Consider the following 20,107-nt stretch of genomic DNA (forward strand, 5'->3'; position numbering starts at 1 on the left):
TAACATTCAACCACTAGAGAAACTGTTCAGGAATCCGTGTAACTAACTGTAATTTGTAATCTTAATAAAAAAAAAAATAAAATAAAATAAAACTATAATGTGTTTTACTATTTTTTCCTGCTTATTTCTAAAACAGTAAATCTGAATATTCATGGATAGCAACAACAATTATATTTTAGCATTAGAAATATAATTTCCATTAAAGAACTTGCACACACTGGTGGATTAATCGTTACAGACACATAAAAAATGACAGCAAAACAACAACAAAAAAAGATTGTTACAGTGGGTTAAATACTCTATTCTGGTCATGTATGTTTCATTTCTGATTAGAAATTATATAGAAAATAAATAATATGACGATCTGATGTAGCTGCATTAAAAAGAAAAAGAAAGAAAAATCTTGATTCTGAAAATTACTAAAATCATGCCATTTAAAAAAAATTTTCACTACATTATACTTTAATATTTTGCATCACATGCCACTTTAACTGCTAAAGCCGCTGGTTTAGGCTCATAAATGTGGGATTAACTGAAGGGCATGTAAAACATTACTTTGCATAGGAGGGATCGTTGAGTTCGCGTTAAAGGCACAGTTCAGCGTTTATTGTTCTTTGCCCCAAATTTCATTTGAGTCATTTTAAGAGACATGGCACGAATCCTGAATTGAATGCTGTCGAAAATTTTCACAACAGCAAAGTTGGAGGTGATTATAAGCATAATTTCAAAGAGGAAAAATAATTAAACTTTATTTTGGTCAAAGTCAGCAAACATTTTAAATCGCTTTTATCCGATTTGAATGACTACTCTGTTTATGCAGTTTTTATGCCCCAGTGAGCACCGAAATTCAACTTAATTCACATAATTAAAACAAACAAACAAACAAACAAACACAAAAAAAAACAACAAAAAAAGCAAACACTTGGCTGGGGTTGAGTTTCCTCCTCCACCCGCCCTCTCGATCGAGTTTGTCCCTCGGCGCGATCCGTTTGTCGTCCAGCAGAAGGGAGAGAGAAAAAGGCGAATACCGAGAGCGACGCTTGCAGCTGATGTACCGCTAGCTCACAAATGGAGGGAGACACCACTGTCCGGAGACTAAAACCCTTTGGGATTCAACATTATGTCGCTCACGACAGTAGCGGAGACCAGGTCCGGTGCGGGAATAACGGCTACAACGGTGAGCCGAAGAGGAAGCCCGAAGTGAGCCTTTACCTGCTGCGGGAAGGGCTCGCAGCTTCCCTGGTCTCCGTGTTTATTTTGGTGCTGTGGGGACTCGTTCATTTGTCATTGCAGCAACTTGTCGTTGGAAAACCAACGGGCGAGTTTAACGCAGTGCGAGCCAGGTGAGTTTTACGATAAGACCCGTTTTATTCTGTAGATGTTGGATAACCTTTCCTCTAGTTTGAGCAACAGACCTGTCTAACCACTGCCGGGGTGCTTGTTCCGCTCCACTTCCACCTCCACATCCAGCCTAACCAGCACAGTGGACAGGCGTCAATAGGATGTTTGTCTCAGGAGAGGAAAGGACTAATCTGAAGTAGCCTGAAGTAGCCTATTATTCTTGCGTAAAGCATTTTTAAAGCCACCCCTGGGCACATAAACTTTATTATGGGCAAGTTTGTTTCCTAAGCCCCACTTTAGAGCTGTAAGAGGCTCAAAAAGTAGTATTTTTTTCAGGTAAGACAACATACTTTGTTTTTTTATTTAGTATATTTCCAATGCAAAGATATGTCAAAGCGTTTTAGAGGACTGAGATTTAGAGGATTGAGAAATCAAACGGGAAATGCAGATTTAAAACATGTGAGCATAGCTGTTGCATGCACATTTACAGTAGTTAGTTCTCCATCATGGGTTACTGCTTATCTTGTTGGCTCTGCTTGTTGGCCCTTTGGAGGGAGGGAGAAAAGTCACCTTTGGGAACATGGCATTTGTTAGATTAAATGTAATAACTAGGAGAAGAAGGAGAAATCACCATAATGATCAGTGATACTAAGCATCTGTAGCTATCCTATTTCACAACACTGACATTTTATCAAACAGTAATTTTAAAAAGAATCAAATTTTCAAATACAGCAAGTAGGATTATAGCAAACATCACACATCGTGTCTCAGTAAAAGAAGCTGCAACATTTCCAGATTAAAAGACCAGTCGGCCTCACAGCTAAGCAGGAGGAGCGCAGGGATTACAGAATTGAATCTGAGGTCAGCAGGGCTGCAGCTGAGCTGCTGAAAGTGCCTGGCAGCTGGATTTGCTGTCGTTTGGCTCGTTGCTCTATAAATGAGTGAGACAGGCTGCATTTGAACTGATTAGAGCGCTGAGATTTGCAATAGGTCATTGAAAAATCGAGTGAAAGCAGGACCATAGATTTCTGAAAAATTATTTGGTGCCATGCTGTCGCTAGAAGAAAACCACAAGGAGCAGGAGATGGGTTTCTAATTGATACAACAGCTGGACTGCAGATCGTTCATTTGCTGTAAGCATCAGTTACCACTGCAGCACTTCCACTAGCTGGTGTGGGCATTGGAGGTAACACTGGGCATTTTCTGAACATCAGAAGCAAACAGCAGTAGCTGTTTTCTTTTAAAGAAAAAAAAAAGAAGAGTAAAAGCATCGTAGGGGGGGATGTCACTGTTCTCCAATCCCATGACTTCCACTGTTTACCCTTTGGGTTAAAGGCCTTGAACAGATATTTTGTAAATCAGTAAAGCCAGCAGCCAGTTCATTGTCCAGCACCAAAAAACGTTTAAGCTTCGTTTTTTCTCTCATAAACACAAAAGCACGTGCATGAGAATGCAGCCTTATCAGCAAGCCCTTGCATGTCTTCGGGAAATGCATTTACTATATTTCAAGGTTTTCGAAATGCTTTGACTATACGTGCATACAAGCATTCAGTCAGACTTTGTAATTACAGCACTGATCTGTTAAATTGATGAGATGCTTTAAGATGTTGTGACAAGTCGACGTGATTTAGTGGCCTTTCACGATAAACATGACAGGTTATTTATCTTTCTCTCTTCTTCTTTCTTTGCTTTTCTCTCACCTCACAATGTAGGCAGCACTTAGAGCAGATTACTAGTGCTGGTCCTCGGCCAGTGGGCAGCCAGGAGAATGAGGTCCTGACAGTGGGATACTTGTTGAAGCAAATTGAGAACATCCGGGCTGAGACCGCTGGAGGCCCTCATCAACTCACGATTGATGTTCAGCATCCCACTGGTACCTTCTCCATTGATTTTCTCGGAGGCTTCACTAGCTTCTACGACCGTGTCACCAACATCGCTGTTAGGCTGGAGCCTAAGGGTGGTGCGGAGCACCTTATGCTCGCCAACTGCCACTTTGACACAGTGGCCAACAGTCCAGGTATAGACCTTTGTTCATTTTATAAAAGCTGTTGTTGCACCTCAAGTGCTCTTTTGTACAGTTTATGGTCCCCAGAGGACGGAGCTCATCATACTGACTTTGGTCACCTTGACTTGCTGTCATTTGTAGCACAGAGTGACATGTTTTGACAATTACTTGGTATTTTTTTTTTTTTTTTTGTAACATTAGGGTACAAAAATTACAGGGAATGAGAACTGAGAACTGGTTCCAGTCCAAAGTGTCCAGTCCATCAGTATCTAATTGCCTCATGCTTATTGATTACTCACCCACCCCTAATGCCGGCCCTTTTGTCTGACTAGTTGCACATTGCAAAGCAGTGACAGTCATTGCCATGAAGCTTTTGCATACTTGAGACACATACAAGAACGTGGACATGAAAGCCTTTTTTTCTACACTGTGTTGTGATCACGAAACAGTTGCCTTGATGCTTAAAATGTAGCTATAGCTTCGCTTTTTCCCAGATGTGAAAGTGTTCAGGAATTAATGACAGATACACAGATATATCTATAATGAATCTGACCTATAAATGGAATCAGTAATGCCATTGTGTTGATAAAATCCCAGCAACAATCATAAACTTTTGATTCCTTTGCTTTGTTTAGATTTGTAGCACTTTGCAGTCATTGTGTATTCTTGTTTTAATTCAGCAGTTTTTACCTCCACACCCTTGTGCCTGTTGCGTAGGCATGTTTTCTCAGTTCTTTTTCTCACACACACACACACACACACACACACACACACACACACACACACACACACACACACACACACACACACACACACACACACACACACCCACACACAACTTCACCGGTAAAAGGAAATTGATCCAAGAGGTGTGGACCAGGAAGATAAACATAACATTTTTATGTCTACTGCTGCGTGCCAAGCCTTTGATTATTTTATTTTATTTTTTTAATTCTTAGCATTTGTTTATCTAAAAAAATAACAGGAAAACAAAAAGAATAATGACAGGCATGATTTAGTGAGGTGAACTCATAAGGTAATTCAAAGTACTTTTTTTTTTTTTTAGTTTAAAGCTAACCTCACAGGTGTGTGACATTTTCTGAACTCTTATGATGTGACTGACGGACGGTGATTAATATGTTGCTGTCGTATGGGGAATGAATGGTACCCAGACACAGGGTGAACAAGCCCCCACCCCCACTTCATGAATACATTCAGTGCAGAAAGCCAGAGCACATGATGTCTGAATTTGGCCCTCGGATCTGTGGGTCATATTTTCCTTTCTTTGCTGTATTCTCAATGCTGACCTGGCTAATCTTTCTGTATCACATGCCCTGTTCCCATGCTCCATTCTATTGTTCTCACTTTTGCCCCTTTTCTTTATTCTCTCACCAGGAGCAGTGGGAGTTATTTTTTTTATTATTATTATTATTATTTTATTCAGCTTGTCACAGTCTTCACGTGTTGCTTCACACAGAGTTTACTCCCTCTGGTCCATACTTTAGAGTTTTCATCTATCATCTGTGTTTTTATCTTGGAATACTCTGCTAGGTCAGGACACATGGGTATTATGGATGCATAATTGCATGCCTCTGGGTGTTAAGTGGCAGGCCAAGACTAATTTCTGTTGCCTCTCACAAATGTTTTAGTCAACTAGAATCCCACTATTAGTATTCATGACACACATACTCTAGTTTCCCTGTTTTAGGTGCCAGTGATGATGCAGTGAGCTGTGCCGTGATGCTGGAAGTCCTCCGTTCTCTGGCCAACCAGTCAGCTCTGCTTCACCATGGCGTCATCTTCCTGTTTAACGGGGCAGAGGAAAACGTACTGCAGGTAAAAAGAACACATGGTAAACTGTGGATGTCAAACTAGCCCTTCCACAGCACTTCACTGTATTTTGATTTAATTTGATCTCTTTTTGTTTTTTATTATTTTCTCTGTGTCATTTGTTGTTTCTCTCTTTGTGTCTCTCTGGTGTCTCACTGTCACCTTTAGGCCAGTCATGGCTTCATTACGCAGCACCCATGGGCCAAGCAGGTGCGAGCCTTCATTAACTTGGAGGCTGCAGGTGTTGGTGGCAAGGAGGTTGTTTTCCAGACAGGTACTGTACAATGCAGGTTTGAGAACATATCCTTGTTTGTGTGTTAGGATGCCTTTTTTGTGGTGCAGCCTACTGTCTATACCATGCAAAAAAATGCAGCAGTGGACTATTTGATGTTAAAAAACTAGAGTGTCTTTCTGCACTTAATGATTTAGATATTTCTTCAAACATTTACTTGGCACAACTCTTTTGTACAATACATTAAAAAGACTTAAAGCAGCCAGTAGTGAAAACAAAAGAGGAGAGAGATAAACAGCCTTGATCATGGATCTTTGTCTACACAATGATGAATCTGCATTACAAAATGTAGGAATCTTGGCTAACTGTCAGGTATCTAAAATATTTCAGCAGCCTCTTCTCCCTTAAAGGTCCAGAGAACCCCTGGCTGGTCCAAGCCTACGTGCAAGCAGCAAAACACCCCTTTGCCTCTGTGGTCGGCCAGGAGGTCTTTCAGAGTGGTGTCATTCCCTCGGACACAGACTTCCGCATCTATAGGGACTTTGGTAATATCCCAGGTAAGTCCAACAATCATCACACGACATAAAAGAAATGAATAATGGAAATGTGGGGGTTTCTTTTGTCAAATGTGGTGTATATGTAAAGATTACATTATTATACTTATGTTAGTAATGTCAGGAAGGATGTCCTTCCTGACACAACTACTCCTCCTAGAGTACTGGCCAGCAATGATCGCCTAATGTGTCTTCACCTAAATTGTGCTCAAGGTCATATTTCCCGTTTTACAGGCAGTTTTACATTTTGACAAGAACTGCACGTTAGTCAGCACTGTTGCCTCACTCCTCGGTTTGAATCCACCATTTTGCCAGGGTTCTTCATTGTGGAGTTTGCATGTTCACTCTGTGTCTGTGTGGGTTCTTTCCGGATACTCTGGCTTCTTCCCACAATCCAAAGACATTAAATTGGTGGAATTAGGTTAATTGGTGATTCTAAATTGCCCATAGGTACAAATGTGATTGTGAATGGTTGTCTGTCTCTCTCTGTGTCGGGCCTGTGACAGACTGGTGACCTGTCCAGGGTGTACCCTTCCTCTCACCCTATGGCAGCTGGGATAGGCTCCAGCCCTCCCTGTGACCCTGAATCGGATAAGCGGAAGAAAATGGATGTCATTTGTTGTTTCTCTCTTTGTCTCCCTGGTATCTGATGACTGTTATGACTTCTCAGTGGATTTTCATACTTATTAGTTTGTCTAATACACCCATCCAGTGACAGCTAGACTTATAATTTTCCTTTCTGTGCTGATGAATCACGAGCTGGATGAGCTGTTAGGTTAGCGATGTTCTGTTTCTGTATTATGTATTATAATATATATATATATATATATATATATATAGATATATATATATATATATATATATATATATATATATATATATATATATAATATAATATTATAATATTATAATATATATATATATATTATAATATATATATATATATTAATATATATAATATATATATATATAATATTATAATATTATAATATATATATATATATTATATTATTATATCATATATATATATATCTATATATATATAATATATATATAATATATATATAATATAATATATATATATGTATATATATATATGTATATGTAATGTTTTTTTTTTTTTTTACAGGGATTGATCTGGCTTTCATTGAAAATGGCTTTATCTACCACACCAAGTATGACACCGCTAACAGGATCCTGACAGACTCGATACAGAGAGCAGGTGAGCAGCTGACCTCCCATGCTTCCATGCTCAAATATTTATTACACTTTTATTCACATCTCACTGCAAATATATGAGAGCGGTCACTGCAGCACCATTTTTCTGTTACAGATGCAAACACATGCTATGCATTTGTGTTTTGTCCTCCAGTCTAGTCAGCAATATCCTGACCTTATTTTTCTGAGAACTTGGAAATGCACACATATAGCAACAACCACGGACTGCCCCTTGTGCTTCTGTGTTGCTGACTTATTTTGCTTTGCTTAGCAAAGAATCCAGTCAGACACCACTAAAAACCTTGGCCTCGGTTGGCATCTTTCCTCTCTCCCTCAGCAACTACTGGACGTTTCCCTTCTTTTCTTCTATGCGCAGCAACCCACCATGAAAGGCATGAATTATTAGAGAGAGAAAGCGAGATTTCAGATGGAGGCAGAAGGTATTTTTAGTCTGCAAAGAAGGGGGCAGAACAGTGCTGTAAGGTGGAGAGTAGGAAATGGCACAGAAGGCGAGGCTCTACCAGCAGTTCTGCTCTTTTGAAGACACCCTTCTGCCTCTGCTTAAAAATCGACATCTCTAGTTGTGGTCTATGTGGAGCGAGGGAGACACTTTCATTAAAAACAAATATAGGCTGGATCTCTTTTGGAGAGATTTTTATTTGAAATATAAATGTTTTATTATTTATTACAGATACTCCTTTAAAATTAATCCTATCATTACCATCAGTGTTGGGTTTGTCATAGGGCAATTCAGAACAGAAAGCTGAGGGTGAACTGCAAACAGTGAACTCTACCCGATCAAGATTTTGTACACTCTGTTATTTTGGCCACAGTGAAACAACCAGGCAGAAGAACAATGGAGCTTTGTCTTGCCCGTTTGTTTGTGCTGTTAACTGTGCAGACACGGAGGTAGTAATACAGATAAAAGAAACTCAGTCTTTGCTACAGTAACACATACACACACACACACACACACACACACACACACACACACACACACACACGCACACACACACACACACACACACACACACACACAGCAACCTCTTACTGATCCTTCATGTAATCAGATTTCTGAGCTGAGCTGAACTTTATAGTTGCAGCCAATTGCAAGGACTGTGCACCGTAAACGGGCGTACAGCTGTAAATAAGACTTGCTCTCTCTCTCTCTCTCTCTCTCTCTCTCTCTCTCTCTCTCTCTCTCTCTCTCTCTCTCTCTCTCTCCCACACACACTCCCCACTGAGCTTTTTCACTTGCCACTACCATTCTCACTCAAACACATCATCATACTCTCGTATACCCCATCACACACTCTGTAATAGTGCAAATAAAGGAGACCGGTGGAATATGAGAGAGTCATATCCTTATATATCAGATTTTATCATCCTCTCCCACATGCCCTGTCATGGGAATAAACTCTTCTGTGAGTATAAGAGTGTAGGTGTGTTTTCTAGAGAACTGTTTAGAAGAATGTGATCGTCACTGTAAGAGTAGTACTGTAAGAGGTTGCAGTAGTCACCTGCGTGTGTTTGGCGGAGTAACTTCCCAGTATCGTACCATTCAACAGGCTACCACCTCTGTGTAGCCTTTCTGCTCATCAGTAATCTGCATGTGATATGTCAGCTCTGTAAAGGATGATCCTTTTAGTCATGTGAGGTCATATTCAGTCATATAATCCTTGTACTTCCTCTGATTGTGGGATAGAGTTACAAATGGTGGAAACTCCAAACCTCAATTGGCTAAACATCCTAGTTCCTCTTTTTCTGTTGTCATTTACTGCCTACAGTTGCCAGTGCATGTTAGGATAAGTAGATTGTATATGGTGGCCTGTCCAGATGATGCACACTGTACTATTTATGGCGCTAAATGCGCTGAAGCTTTTCTAAGATTTCAGCTTTGTATGTCTTTAACTCTATAATTGCGTCCTGTTTTCAGGTGACAACATCCTGGCTGTTCTGAAGTACCTGCTAATGTCAGAGCAGCTGGCTGATTCCTCAGAGTATCGTCATGGCAATATGGTATTTTTTGACCTGTTAGGAGTGATTGTGGTAGCTTACCCAGCTCGAGTTGGCACTATTCTCAACTACATGGTGGCTGCAGCCACTTTCCTGTATCTGGCCAAGAAAGCATCACTGCCAGGCAATGGGGGTAGGTCACCATTTGCTGTGGTGGATCTGTGTTTTAGCATTTACTGCACTTCATGTGTATTACTGATGTGTTTTTCTTCTCTTTTGTTTTTTTTTCTTATGAAAAATGTTAGATAAAGTTTGTCCAACTCTAATTTGTGGGTTCAGGCCTTTAAATCAGGGGTTCTCCTTCAGGGCCAACAAGTTCTTGAAGGGGAGAGGACCAGTTGTGCTTGTTTGGGGTTATCATCACTTAACAGATTAATGTGATATGTGTCATGTCAGGGTTTCTTTTGGCCCAAAATAACATAGAAGGGTGTAATAAACAAAAATGCTTGTTTTAGTGATATTAATGGTTCCAATCTGTGTATATTTTGATAAATTTAAATTGTTTTGAGGAGCTCTTTGTGAATCTGCAGAAGAAATGGATAAAATCCTAATTGTTTGTCTTCATTTGTCGCCTGTCTCCAAGGTGGGCGCTATGTTCGAGACCTGGCCTGGGCCACTGGTGTAGCGTTGCTCAGTTGGTTTGTCACCCTGCTGTCGGTGCTGATTGTGGCTCTGCTTGTCACTCTGTTGGGCCACTCCATGTTTTGGTACAACCATTTCTATGCCTCTGTCTGCCTGTATGGAGCTGCAGCCACTGGCAAGATGATCCTCATACACACACTGGCCAAGAACCTGTATTATGGGGTGAGTGAGTAGTGTTTTAAATATAGAACTTCCAGTAAATTTCAAGCACAGACAGTGTGGCAGGATGCAACAGTGGCAGTGAAGTGGGCTTTAAAGCCTTTTAGAGGACAGATTAGAAACAGTGAATGTGAGGTGGACTGATGAAACCTTTGTAAGCATTGTTTGATTCCCTGGTAGAAATCACATTATCAACACCATCAAAGACGTGGCTTCTTTCTAAAACACTTGTAGTTGTTGAATAGGAAAAAATAATGTGCAACTGTGAATGTGAAAACTGTAGAAATGTAAGATAGATGGTCATCTGTCCCTCACATGTCCACAAACATTTGCCACATAATAATTCAACTTCTCTCCCTGTGGTTTTTAATGGGGTTTTTTTTTCCAGCTATTAGACATTAGCGTCTCTGCCATAAAAGCAAAACCCATTTCTTGCATCCTTTAAAGGGAGTGTTATAGAGTTCATTTTAGAAATGGATGGTTGCAATTCACTGCACATATTGTATGTCTGACATTTAGAAAACACAAGCATTAATTGAAAGCTGAAAGAGCTGCAGTGAATTGGTTTAGATCTGGAGCCACAGCTTACCACAATATGAACTGGAGCTTATTATGGCCATTTTCCAGTAAGGACACAGACTAACCTTTGTCCTAGATTACGTAACGCTTCAGCGAAACAACATCTCTATTGAAAGAGCTGCGTGTTTCCTTACTCTGATCCCGAATGGTATTTTCTCCAAGGAAAATGGCTAGATTCAGCAACAGAGGGGGCATAAATCATTAGTCCTTAAATTAAACTTCTTAAATTATACAATCTATTCAGCCATTGATAATTCAGGATTCTGGTTACACTCGCTGTCCTTATCATTGGTTTTATCCTCTTTTTAGTTTATAGTTGTAATTTCAGAATAAAACAGTGGAAGCTGCATCTTATTTTTTTTTATCCACATCAGAGCTGAGTTGATTGCCAACACTCACATTTAACCTCCAAGTGAACTGAAACTTGCTAGTAGACCAAAACCCATTGGTAGCTACTTATTTGCAGTTAATATGTTAAGTTTGACACATTTAAGTGAATGCACTGATTGTTTTTGTCTAATCTGTGGGTCAGATGTACATATTAGTAACATTAATTTGCACTGATATCCCAAATAAACTTCCAACAAAAAGTTGATGATGATGATGATGAGCTGGACATCCAGCTTTTTTTGCAAAACAACAATTAGGTTTCCACTACTTCCAGGTTAAATCCTCATTTATCAAAGCAGCACACACCTCCTCTTGCACATTTCTTGTATGTTGTTTTGTTTTCCTCACAGGGCGTCCGCCTGGTGGAGCTGGGTGACCTTTACTTCGATGTGAGCTTGTTGCTGTGGTGCTGCAGCCTGGTGTGGCTGACCCAGCGCGGCCTGTGTTCAGCCTACGTGCCCATGCTAATGGTGGCTTTCCCTCTGGCTGCCAGACTGCTGCTGGCAAAAGAATTCAAGCACAAAGGTAAACACTTAATCTCAAAGTCAGCCTTGTTTACCATGACCGAATAAAGAATAGGGTACTAGAAACTGCAGTGTCTTTTTCACATGAAGTTGAAATTAAGGACTCTTTGGTTAATCATTAATACTTTAGCTAAAGTCACAGGAGCAGAGTATGCATAGATGTGCTTTTCATAATTCTCTTAAAAGTAAGATCAAGGTAGCATGTTCTCTTTGTACTATGACCTTATCAGGCTCTTTTAGATGCCAGTGTGTTATCATAGAATTAGGCTGTTTTCTTGACTGATGCCCTCTGCATACTTGTTCTTGCCAGATTGTCTTATGTCTCCTGAAAAATAACACGTTTAAGCCTTATGGTACGTGTTCACAGGGGTGTTTCTTGCGCCCAAGTGATCAAATCCCTTTTTCAGCATTGGATCCTTGTTGCTGAGCTACTATGACAGTCACAGTATATGATAGACAGGCCATACAGCCTCCCACAAACAAAGTGTGCAAATCCCGAGCAGTGCCTGATTGGAGGAATGCTTCTCCTGGGCTGCCCGATGCTGGATTTTAAACTAAAACAAACGTGGCTGCTTGTTTAGCATTCAGCATAATATGTTTCTATAAATACTGTAGGCAGGAAATAAGGCATGCCGTCGCTGAAACTGCCTTCATTTTAGATTGAAAATGGTCAGTTAAAAGGTTTTGCCAGGAATTTTTCTCTCAGACCACAATGCAATGCTCGCTGAATGCATTACAAGAAAACAGGGCTGGAGACACATTTCAGCTGTAGTGTCTGGCTTTTTGCATACGTATGCATGTTTCAGTTTGAAGACTGTATAAACACATTTCTCTTTAAGATGAGCTGTCATAGCTGTGGGGCAGATGGGAGATTCCAGTGTGTATGTGTCCCTCTTGGCAGGCTCAGTTATGACTGACAAAGTTTTTCCTCTAGGAGCTTCAGTGAAGTACTGCATACTCTACCTGTTGGGCCTGGCGCTGCCATATGTCCACTTCATGTTTCTCATCTGGGTGGTGTTTGAGATTTTCACTCCCATCATGGGGCGCAGTGGCACAGAGATCCCCCCCGAGGTGGTGCTGGCCTCCTTAGTCACACTGGCAACCATCTTCCTCTCCTCCTTTTTTGTGAGTACTCCCACATTTTGAATTAGATAGTGTGGACAAGGCAGAATATGCATGACTAAACAACTGTTATCAATAATCTGGCAGCATTTTTTATTCTCATATCAGATAAGAAAGGAAACTGTATAATTGATAGAAGTTGTAGAATCTCAGGTAAATTTTATTCAAAAGATGTATTAATTTCTTAATCAGCGTTGCCCTTTTTGTATTTTCAAATGACCACTGTTCCTCCTCCTGTTCGGTAATGCGTGTTTACGTCTGTTTTAGCTACATTTCATCTACTTGGTGCGGAGCACGAAGTGGATCCTGGCTGGTCTTGGCTTTGTCTTTATCATCATGTTCCTGTTGGTGTCCTGTGGCCTCTTCTTTCCTTATTCGGGGAGTTCAGACAGCCCACGACCAAAGAGAGTTTTCCTGCAGGTTGAAATTCACAACACGCACCCAGAAGCACAAATGTTCACAGAAATGATACATATGTGTGAGGAAAAAAATAGAAATCCTCCATGTTTTCTGGTTGGTCATCTATTTAGTAATTCAGGTTCTAAATAATAATAGCAAATGTATTCAATTTAAAAGCCATACCAACTCACCTGGACCTCCCAGTTCAAGATCTGCTCCATCCATTTAATGAACTTGGAGGTCTGAGTGAGTCAGTTTGAAATGAAAAGCCATTTCTAAATGAGTGATTGCAGCAGTTTAAAGGTGCTTTAATGTGGACCTGTTATTATATATGCAGTTAGGTTGATAATTTGTTGGACAAAGACACAATTTTTGTAGTTTTGCTTCTGTACACCATCACAATGTATTTTACATTAAACAAGATGTGTTTGAAGTGCAGACTTTCAGCTTTAATTCAGTGGGTTTACAAAAACCTGTTTAGGAATTACAGATATTTTTATACAAAGTTTTCCATTTTCAGAAACTCAAACTATTTGGACAAATTAATAGAAATTTAAATATAAGAAGTGTTTTTAATACTTGGATGAAAATCCTTTGTAGCCAATGACTGCCTGAAGTCTGAAACCCATTGACATTACCAGGTGCTGTTTTCTCCCCTGAGATGCTCTGTGAGGCCTTTACTTTAGCCGCTTTCATTGCTGCTTGTTTGTGAGTCTTTCTGCATTCAGTTTTGTCTTCAGTAACTGAAAAGCTGCTCTGTTGGGTTCAGATCAGGTGACTGACTTGGCCATTGAAGAACATCCCATTTCTTTGCCTTTGGTTCATTATCCATTTGCACTGTGAAGCTCTGTCTGAGCATTTGTCTGAATCTGAGCAGAGAGTACAACCCTGTGCACTTCACAGTTCATCCTGCTGCTACTATCAGCAGTCACACCATCAGTAAACCCTAGTGACCCGGTTCCACTGGCAGCCATACATGCCCATGACATAACATTGCCTCAACCATGGTAGCAGATAATGTGTTATGCTGTGGCTCATGAGCTGTTTCTCTCCTTCTCCACAGTTTTCTCCTCCCATCATTCGGTTCATCTTGGTTTCTGTTGGTCCTCTGTGGTCTTTCAGACCTTTTGGTGCTGCAGATGGCCTCCCTCATTTGCACTGACTTCTCTTTGGGCCTCATATTTAAAATTACAGTAAAAAAGCTATAAAATACAAATTCAACACTTTGAATCAACATCTGATATTATGTCTGCCTCATTTGTCACAAAATAACAAGGGAACAGGCCTCACCATGCTTTTGAGTCTGTGAAAAGTGGCAACGATGTATAAAAATGTCTTGAACCCTTGAAATGAAAGCTGAAAGTTTGCACTTCAGTCACATACTGATTGCATGATTTTTAAAAATCCACCGTGGTAGCGTACAGAGGCAAAACTATAGAAATTGTCTTGTCACAGACAAATTATGGACCTTATTATGGTCAAAATCATGGCCTGCGGGCCAAATCTGACCCAGCACAAGTGTTGATCACTGCGTATCACTTTAGGTTCTTCATAAATTGTGGCCTGCTTGGTTGTAGCTTCAGTCTGAACCTAAGACAAATGCTACAGTCTTTTTTAGTAGACTGCTCATCCACTAACTCCAGGCTTTTCTGCCATCAGAGGTATACAGTGCCACTCCTCACAACACATACCCTTGCTATGTTACCTCCTTATGTTTTTGAAAAAACCAAAGAAGAAATGCTCATATTTTCCTCCAACTGTAACACAAGGCATGTTAACAAAAAGAGAACGGGTTTACATCAAATAACTTTTTTTTAAACTTCCTCTCTCTGCAGCATACAACGCGGACATTCCACAATCTCCAGGGCCAGGTGGAGAGCCGAGACTCGGGTCTGTGGATAAACAGCTTTGACTACACAGGCATTCAACACATCACACCCCACATCCCTGAGCTCAACGAAAGCGTTCGGACCCGCTGCAGAGAGGACCGACCTTTCTGTGGTTACCCCTGGTTCCTGCCTGTCAAGTTCCTCAGCAAGTCAGCACTGCAGCCTTTGTAGCTTTGGTACCTCTGGTATCATAATAAACACTTCTTTGAGTCATGCTTTGAACTTCACAAATGCTTTTTGGTGTATTTGCAGGAAGAACTGGTACCTCCCAGCTCCCGAGGTGTCTCCAAGCTCTCCAGTGGAGTTCAGCCTGTTGTCCAAAGAGGAGACGGGCTGGGGAACGATCAAGATGACTTTCAGTGTGAAAGGTCAGGAGCGGTTTATAGAAAGATAAGATTTGGAGATCTACAGAAGTACCAGGTGCAAATCAGAAATTCAATGACTGTTTTTAAAGAACGTGTAATCACGTGTTTAGAACTTAAAACCCAAAGTGAAGAACCTGAGAGTTTAGGGTTTTGACTTTAACAAACACAGTAGCAGCTTTTAGTTGTAGGTATCACTGTGTGTCAAACTGAATAATATTTTCTTGTGTGCTCTTTTTTTGTTTCACGCAGGCCCGAGCCACATGTCTCTGTATCTGATGCCTCATCAAGGTGCCAAGCTCTCCACCTGGTCCTTTGGTGACGGGACGCCTCGGTTTGACCTGAGTGGAGAATATTTTATCTTCTATTCGCATGGCCTTGACGCCCCCACATGGACCTTCTGGTTTGAAATACAGGTACTGACTTTTTGTTCTTATTAACATTTCATATTTTTGCATATTGCACATGAATTATTTAAGCTGCTCATTCTCTTTTTTTTTTTAATGTTGAGTGGAGTGGCATTTATCAAAGAGGTCCTTTTAAAATGACTTATTTTAAAAAAAAAAAAGAAAAGAGTAAAAAATTGCATATCTGTTAACTACTTACATTCAGAGTCCTGCCAGAACCTTGTAGATTTGAGACCAAAATCCCCCAAGTAGTGATATAGTTGCTGCAACATGTTGGCGATCTGTCTCTGTTTAGAAATTAGATGATGATTATTTGCAAACCTTTGCCAGTCTGAGAGTGACTGCAGTCGGGCCAAGTCAGGCCTTAACTGTTTGGAGACAGGTTGCCTCCCGCTAGGCAACCTCTGCAATTGCCTTATTCTCGGAAGTCACTGGGAAACCACAGATTTTTCCTAGTCAGTTCCTAGAGGAGGTTTTCATCCTCTTTTTACTGTAGTGGGACTGAGCTGTTACTTGCATTGAATACTCCATGCACATCCTCATGGCTGAGACAAACTCTTCGTGCAACATAATCAAGCTTAAAACCTTGTTAATTTTATTGGGTTCTGCCACTGGTTTTATTTCTGTCCCTCTGTTTGTCAGCCTCCCACAGACCCAGACCCATCCGGCCCTGAGGGGATCATCTCAGTCGCTATCTCCTCCCATTATTTCTTTGGGAAAGACCAGAGGACTGCTCAGTTGGAGGAAATCCTCCACCGGTTCCCCACGTGGACTTTCCCCTCTTTCTGGGTCAGTACCTATGACATGTACCGATACTGAGGACGTCGCACATCCCAAGAGGCTGCTGCAGAGGAGAGCTTAGGCCCACAGGGGTCCATGAGACAGGGATAGAAGAAATTACAAGGAACAATACAGAGGAGCGGCCCTGCTGCCTTTTCACTCAAACTGTAACACACAAAACACGTGCGCTCTACCTAACCAACCTGAGACCCCCATCACTGTGTCAGTGGGCACTGTAGTTAACCCAGGAGGAAGACACACTCAGTGATGCCCAGTGCACTGCTCACTCCTGGGTTAGTGACATGAAGGGGTTACTTTTTGTTGTTGTTGTTTTTGTCTCTACTCGGTCTATTGTGCCTTTGCTTTACTCGCTTTAACTCACTTTTCCTTTCACGCACATCCACCCCCATTCTTCCTCACTCACACCAGCACTCTTCCTGAATGACTAACATCACATGGCTACCTCCACTGCTCTTTATCAGCAAACCGCTCAGGCCATCGACAAACCGAGCGTGTCTCTGGCTTCCTCTGCAAAAATTACACCCCTACCAACCACTCTGTGCATTGTAGGTGTAATAACACACTGATGGAGGTGTTCCTCTCCTCCTCTGAATTTCAACTGGAAACTTTGACACCTTGAAAGTCACTTTTCATCAACCTGCACTTGTTATATTATAAGCAGATATTTTTTGATTTAGCCAGCCAGTTAAGTATGAACTTGCTTGTCCTTCCTTACTAAGACCACTGATATATATTTTTTTATTTTCTGCAGCCACATGTTTTAATGAGGAATGTAACATCTGCTTAAACTGTGGGACGACGTGGCGTGCAGACTGCGCTAAATGGAAACAGCTGGCCGTATATGGCACTGTGTTTCACCTGACGTGTTTATGCAAATGTTTGATTTTGATTTGGGGTTCGAGATTGTTTGAGACTATCCCCTGAGTCTTGTGGGTGACTCCACGGAGGCGCCGCAGTCAAACCTTTGCATCCATGTCAGATTTGCTCTTACTGTAGTAATAACTGCACTTTTTTTTTTTTTTTAAAGAAAAAAACAAAAACTTGACTGTGCTCCGAGCTGTCTCCAGCAGCACCACTGAATGTTTAAATGAATCTTTTGTTTCATGAACAGAAGCAGAGCTACAATGTCGTTTTTCTGCTGCTCCCAGATTTTCAAATGGGATGCTCTGCTTTTGTTTATTGTATATGAAAGTAAATGAATTACCTTTTGGGTTTTGGACTGTGAGTCAGATCATTTATGTCGGGGACCTGGGATGGGCTTCTCTTACCACTTTTTGATCTTTCCTTTTCTTGAATGTAAAACGGTGCACTGGTGCTGCTGGAGAACTCATTTTTTGTTTGTTTGTTTTTACCTCTCATTTCATGCAGAGCTCCATTTTTTTTTTTTCTGTAGCCCACAACCACAGTCCAGCCAGTCAGCTTCACATAGTGTCACCATTACCTCCAGAGTGATCAAACCAACACTGAGATAAACATTTCAGATTGAACGCTACTGCTGGATAAAGCTAACATAGATTAACTAATGGTGGAAAGAGAGATTATTTTAATGGTTTATAAACCGTCACCCTGTTTGTCTGTGGGCTACCTCCGTTTTCAGATTTATCCATACTGTTCTCTTAAATGTTACACACCTGTGTTTTACGAAAGTCAGACTTCCTGACTTTATGACTCCTTTAATGGAGTCAACGGTGGAATCGGTTTGTTGATTAACTGAGCAAAGGTCATCGTGAACCATGTTGTCCGCCCAGCTCGAGTCCCACAAAACGAGAAATCACAATGAAAGGAGGCCTTAAAGTTTTGCTTCCAAAGATGCACAAAATGCTGTTGTGAACATAAACATCTCAGTGGTCTTAAAAGCTATCAAGTGCCACACTGTAAAGCATTTTCATGCACCTTGATTGTTAACATCCGTCACAGCCTTCAACAGATTGGCCCCACTATGCTTTTTTTTTTTTTTCCTCCGTTCTTTTTATGCACCGGATGAGCGAAACTGAAAATCACAAACAATTTAAAGTTGTGAAATTGATATTAAGCATCCAGAAATCCAGCCTGGAGCTGTTCTGGAGCTACTTCTCAGCAGCTGAGTTTGTGTGCATGTTCACTCACAGGTCAGATCAAAAAGCTGAAAGCTGATTCTTTTTGCTGGTTTCATAGCAAGGAATTAACTTTCGTCTTAACTTGAACAATACGTGCTTGAAGCGCTCTGACTCCACCTGTTGATAAAGACAGTGTGATGCAGGCGAAAGCTCCCACTTTGGACCTTGTGCTGGTTTTTGTCCAGTCAGATGAACTTATCAGATGACTGCTGCAAAGAGTTTTTGCTTCTATTCTAAGTTTTTTGGGGTTTTTTTTGCCATTTACCTCATGATAACATGCATCACCTCACCCCTCTGATGAGTCTCTACAGTTTGATTTGCACGCTGCACTAAAACCTTGGGGAAAAAAAAACCTACTTGTACGATCCTTGCTGATGTAAACAGAGATCAGGGCTCAGAGATGTCTTCTCATGTTGACCTTTGATGTAACACCCTTTAAGGGGCTCCTGAAGATAAGCCACTTAGTGTTTTTTTTTTTTTTCTTTTTCAAGGACAGAAGATGGATCTATATTTGATAGTCGATGCAGGAGTTGAAGCTTTATTAGCTGTTTTCTAAAAATGTGTTGCTCAGTAGCATTGCGATTGATTTCAGAGACCGCAGGAAAGCAAAGAGATGGTAAACACTTCGAATTGTGGCGAAAAAACGTGACAATTTTTACATCGAATGGATGACTGACAGCATAAGAAGGTGGCAGGTACTGCTGTAAATGTGGGATGGAGCAGGGAGACGCTGTGAAATGGCTCATTACACTGCTGGTGCTCCCACTGTTAGACTAAAGCTCACAGCGAGCGCCGTCAGTGAGCATTACATAACAAAAAAAAAGAACACACTCCTTTTCAGAAATAAGTGAGTCTAATTTTACTTTGTGACAGGATCTAATGTAATAGTGTGAGCTAGTGTAGACTCAGAGGCTGACAAAGCACTGCACGTTTTTGTTGTCGAGTGCGAATTCACACTTTGGACTTTATCACACAAAAGAGTCAAGTTTAAAAAAAAAAAAGTCCATATCAGTTCGAGAAAGACACTCTTTAACTGTACTCTTATGGAACGTGTTCAAATGTCTTAAAAATATAAAGTTAAGTTTTTTGTTTCCTTTAAATTGACCTTTCACCCACACCTGTAACTGTTCAATGTTTGTTTTCAAAGTTAAGCCGAGATGTGTTCAAACGAGACTGATTTTTTTTTTCTTCTGATCGTCACATAACTATTAGGTTTCTCCCTTGAAGCTGAAACTGTTTCACTGTTCTTAAAAATGCATCTTTGTTTCCTGAGTTGGAATTATTGACTGTTGAGCTGTTTAACAGGCTATCCATCTGTTCAATGGAGGGGGTGATTTTTACATTATGCAAAAAGTTTGAATTAATTTAGCACTTGTACAGCAATTAAAATGCTTCTTAAGTTAATATTTGCATTTTTATTAGACAAACAAATCACATCAGACCAGCAGCCTATACTACGAAGCAGGATTTCATCTTATCCAGGTAACTTCAGGGTTAAGCCTGGATTTTCTGTTCTACAAATGTGGTTCACGTCTTACTGG

At 40.7% G+C, this 20,107-nt stretch overlaps 1 protein-coding gene across 1 annotated transcript; it reads left to right on the forward strand.

Annotated features, from left to right (window-relative positions):
* The first annotated feature begins 1,068 nt into the window (after nucleotides 1–1,068).
* Nucleotides 1,069–19,970, forward strand: ermp1 (endoplasmic reticulum metallopeptidase 1). Its single transcript, XM_030742923.1, has 15 exons — nucleotides 1,069–1,343; nucleotides 3,054–3,358; nucleotides 5,055–5,182; nucleotides 5,345–5,450; nucleotides 5,819–5,965; nucleotides 7,092–7,184; nucleotides 9,117–9,329; nucleotides 9,780–10,000; nucleotides 11,317–11,491; nucleotides 12,425–12,615; nucleotides 12,880–13,032; nucleotides 14,847–15,049; nucleotides 15,153–15,268; nucleotides 15,515–15,678; nucleotides 16,312–19,970. The coding sequence occupies exons 1-15, from the start codon at nucleotides 1,069–1,071 to the stop codon at nucleotides 16,486–16,488; spliced, it is 2,667 nt and encodes an 888-aa protein (XP_030598783.1). The 3' UTR covers nucleotides 16,489–19,970.
* Nucleotides 19,971–20,107: the final 137 nt, after the last annotated feature.

Source organism: Archocentrus centrarchus, chromosome 12, assembly GCF_007364275.1.
Source record: "Archocentrus centrarchus isolate MPI-CPG fArcCen1 chromosome 12, fArcCen1, whole genome shotgun sequence".
NCBI lineage: Eukaryota > Metazoa > Chordata > Actinopteri > Cichliformes > Cichlidae > Archocentrus > Archocentrus centrarchus.

Excerpts from the sequence above, each read along its gene's own strand:
- ermp1 (XM_030742923.1), top strand. The coding sequence starts at position 1,069 with ATGGAGGGAGACACCACTGTCCGGAGACTAAAACCCTTTGGGATTCAA. Across the intron at positions 5,183-5,344 it reads CAGAGGAAAACGTACTGCAG|GCCAGTCATGGCTTCATTAC; the intron begins GTAAAAAGAACA and ends TGTCACCTTTAG. Across the intron at positions 10,001-11,316 it reads CCAAGAACCTGTATTATGGG|GGCGTCCGCCTGGTGGAGCT; the intron begins GTGAGTGAGTAG and ends TTTTCCTCACAG.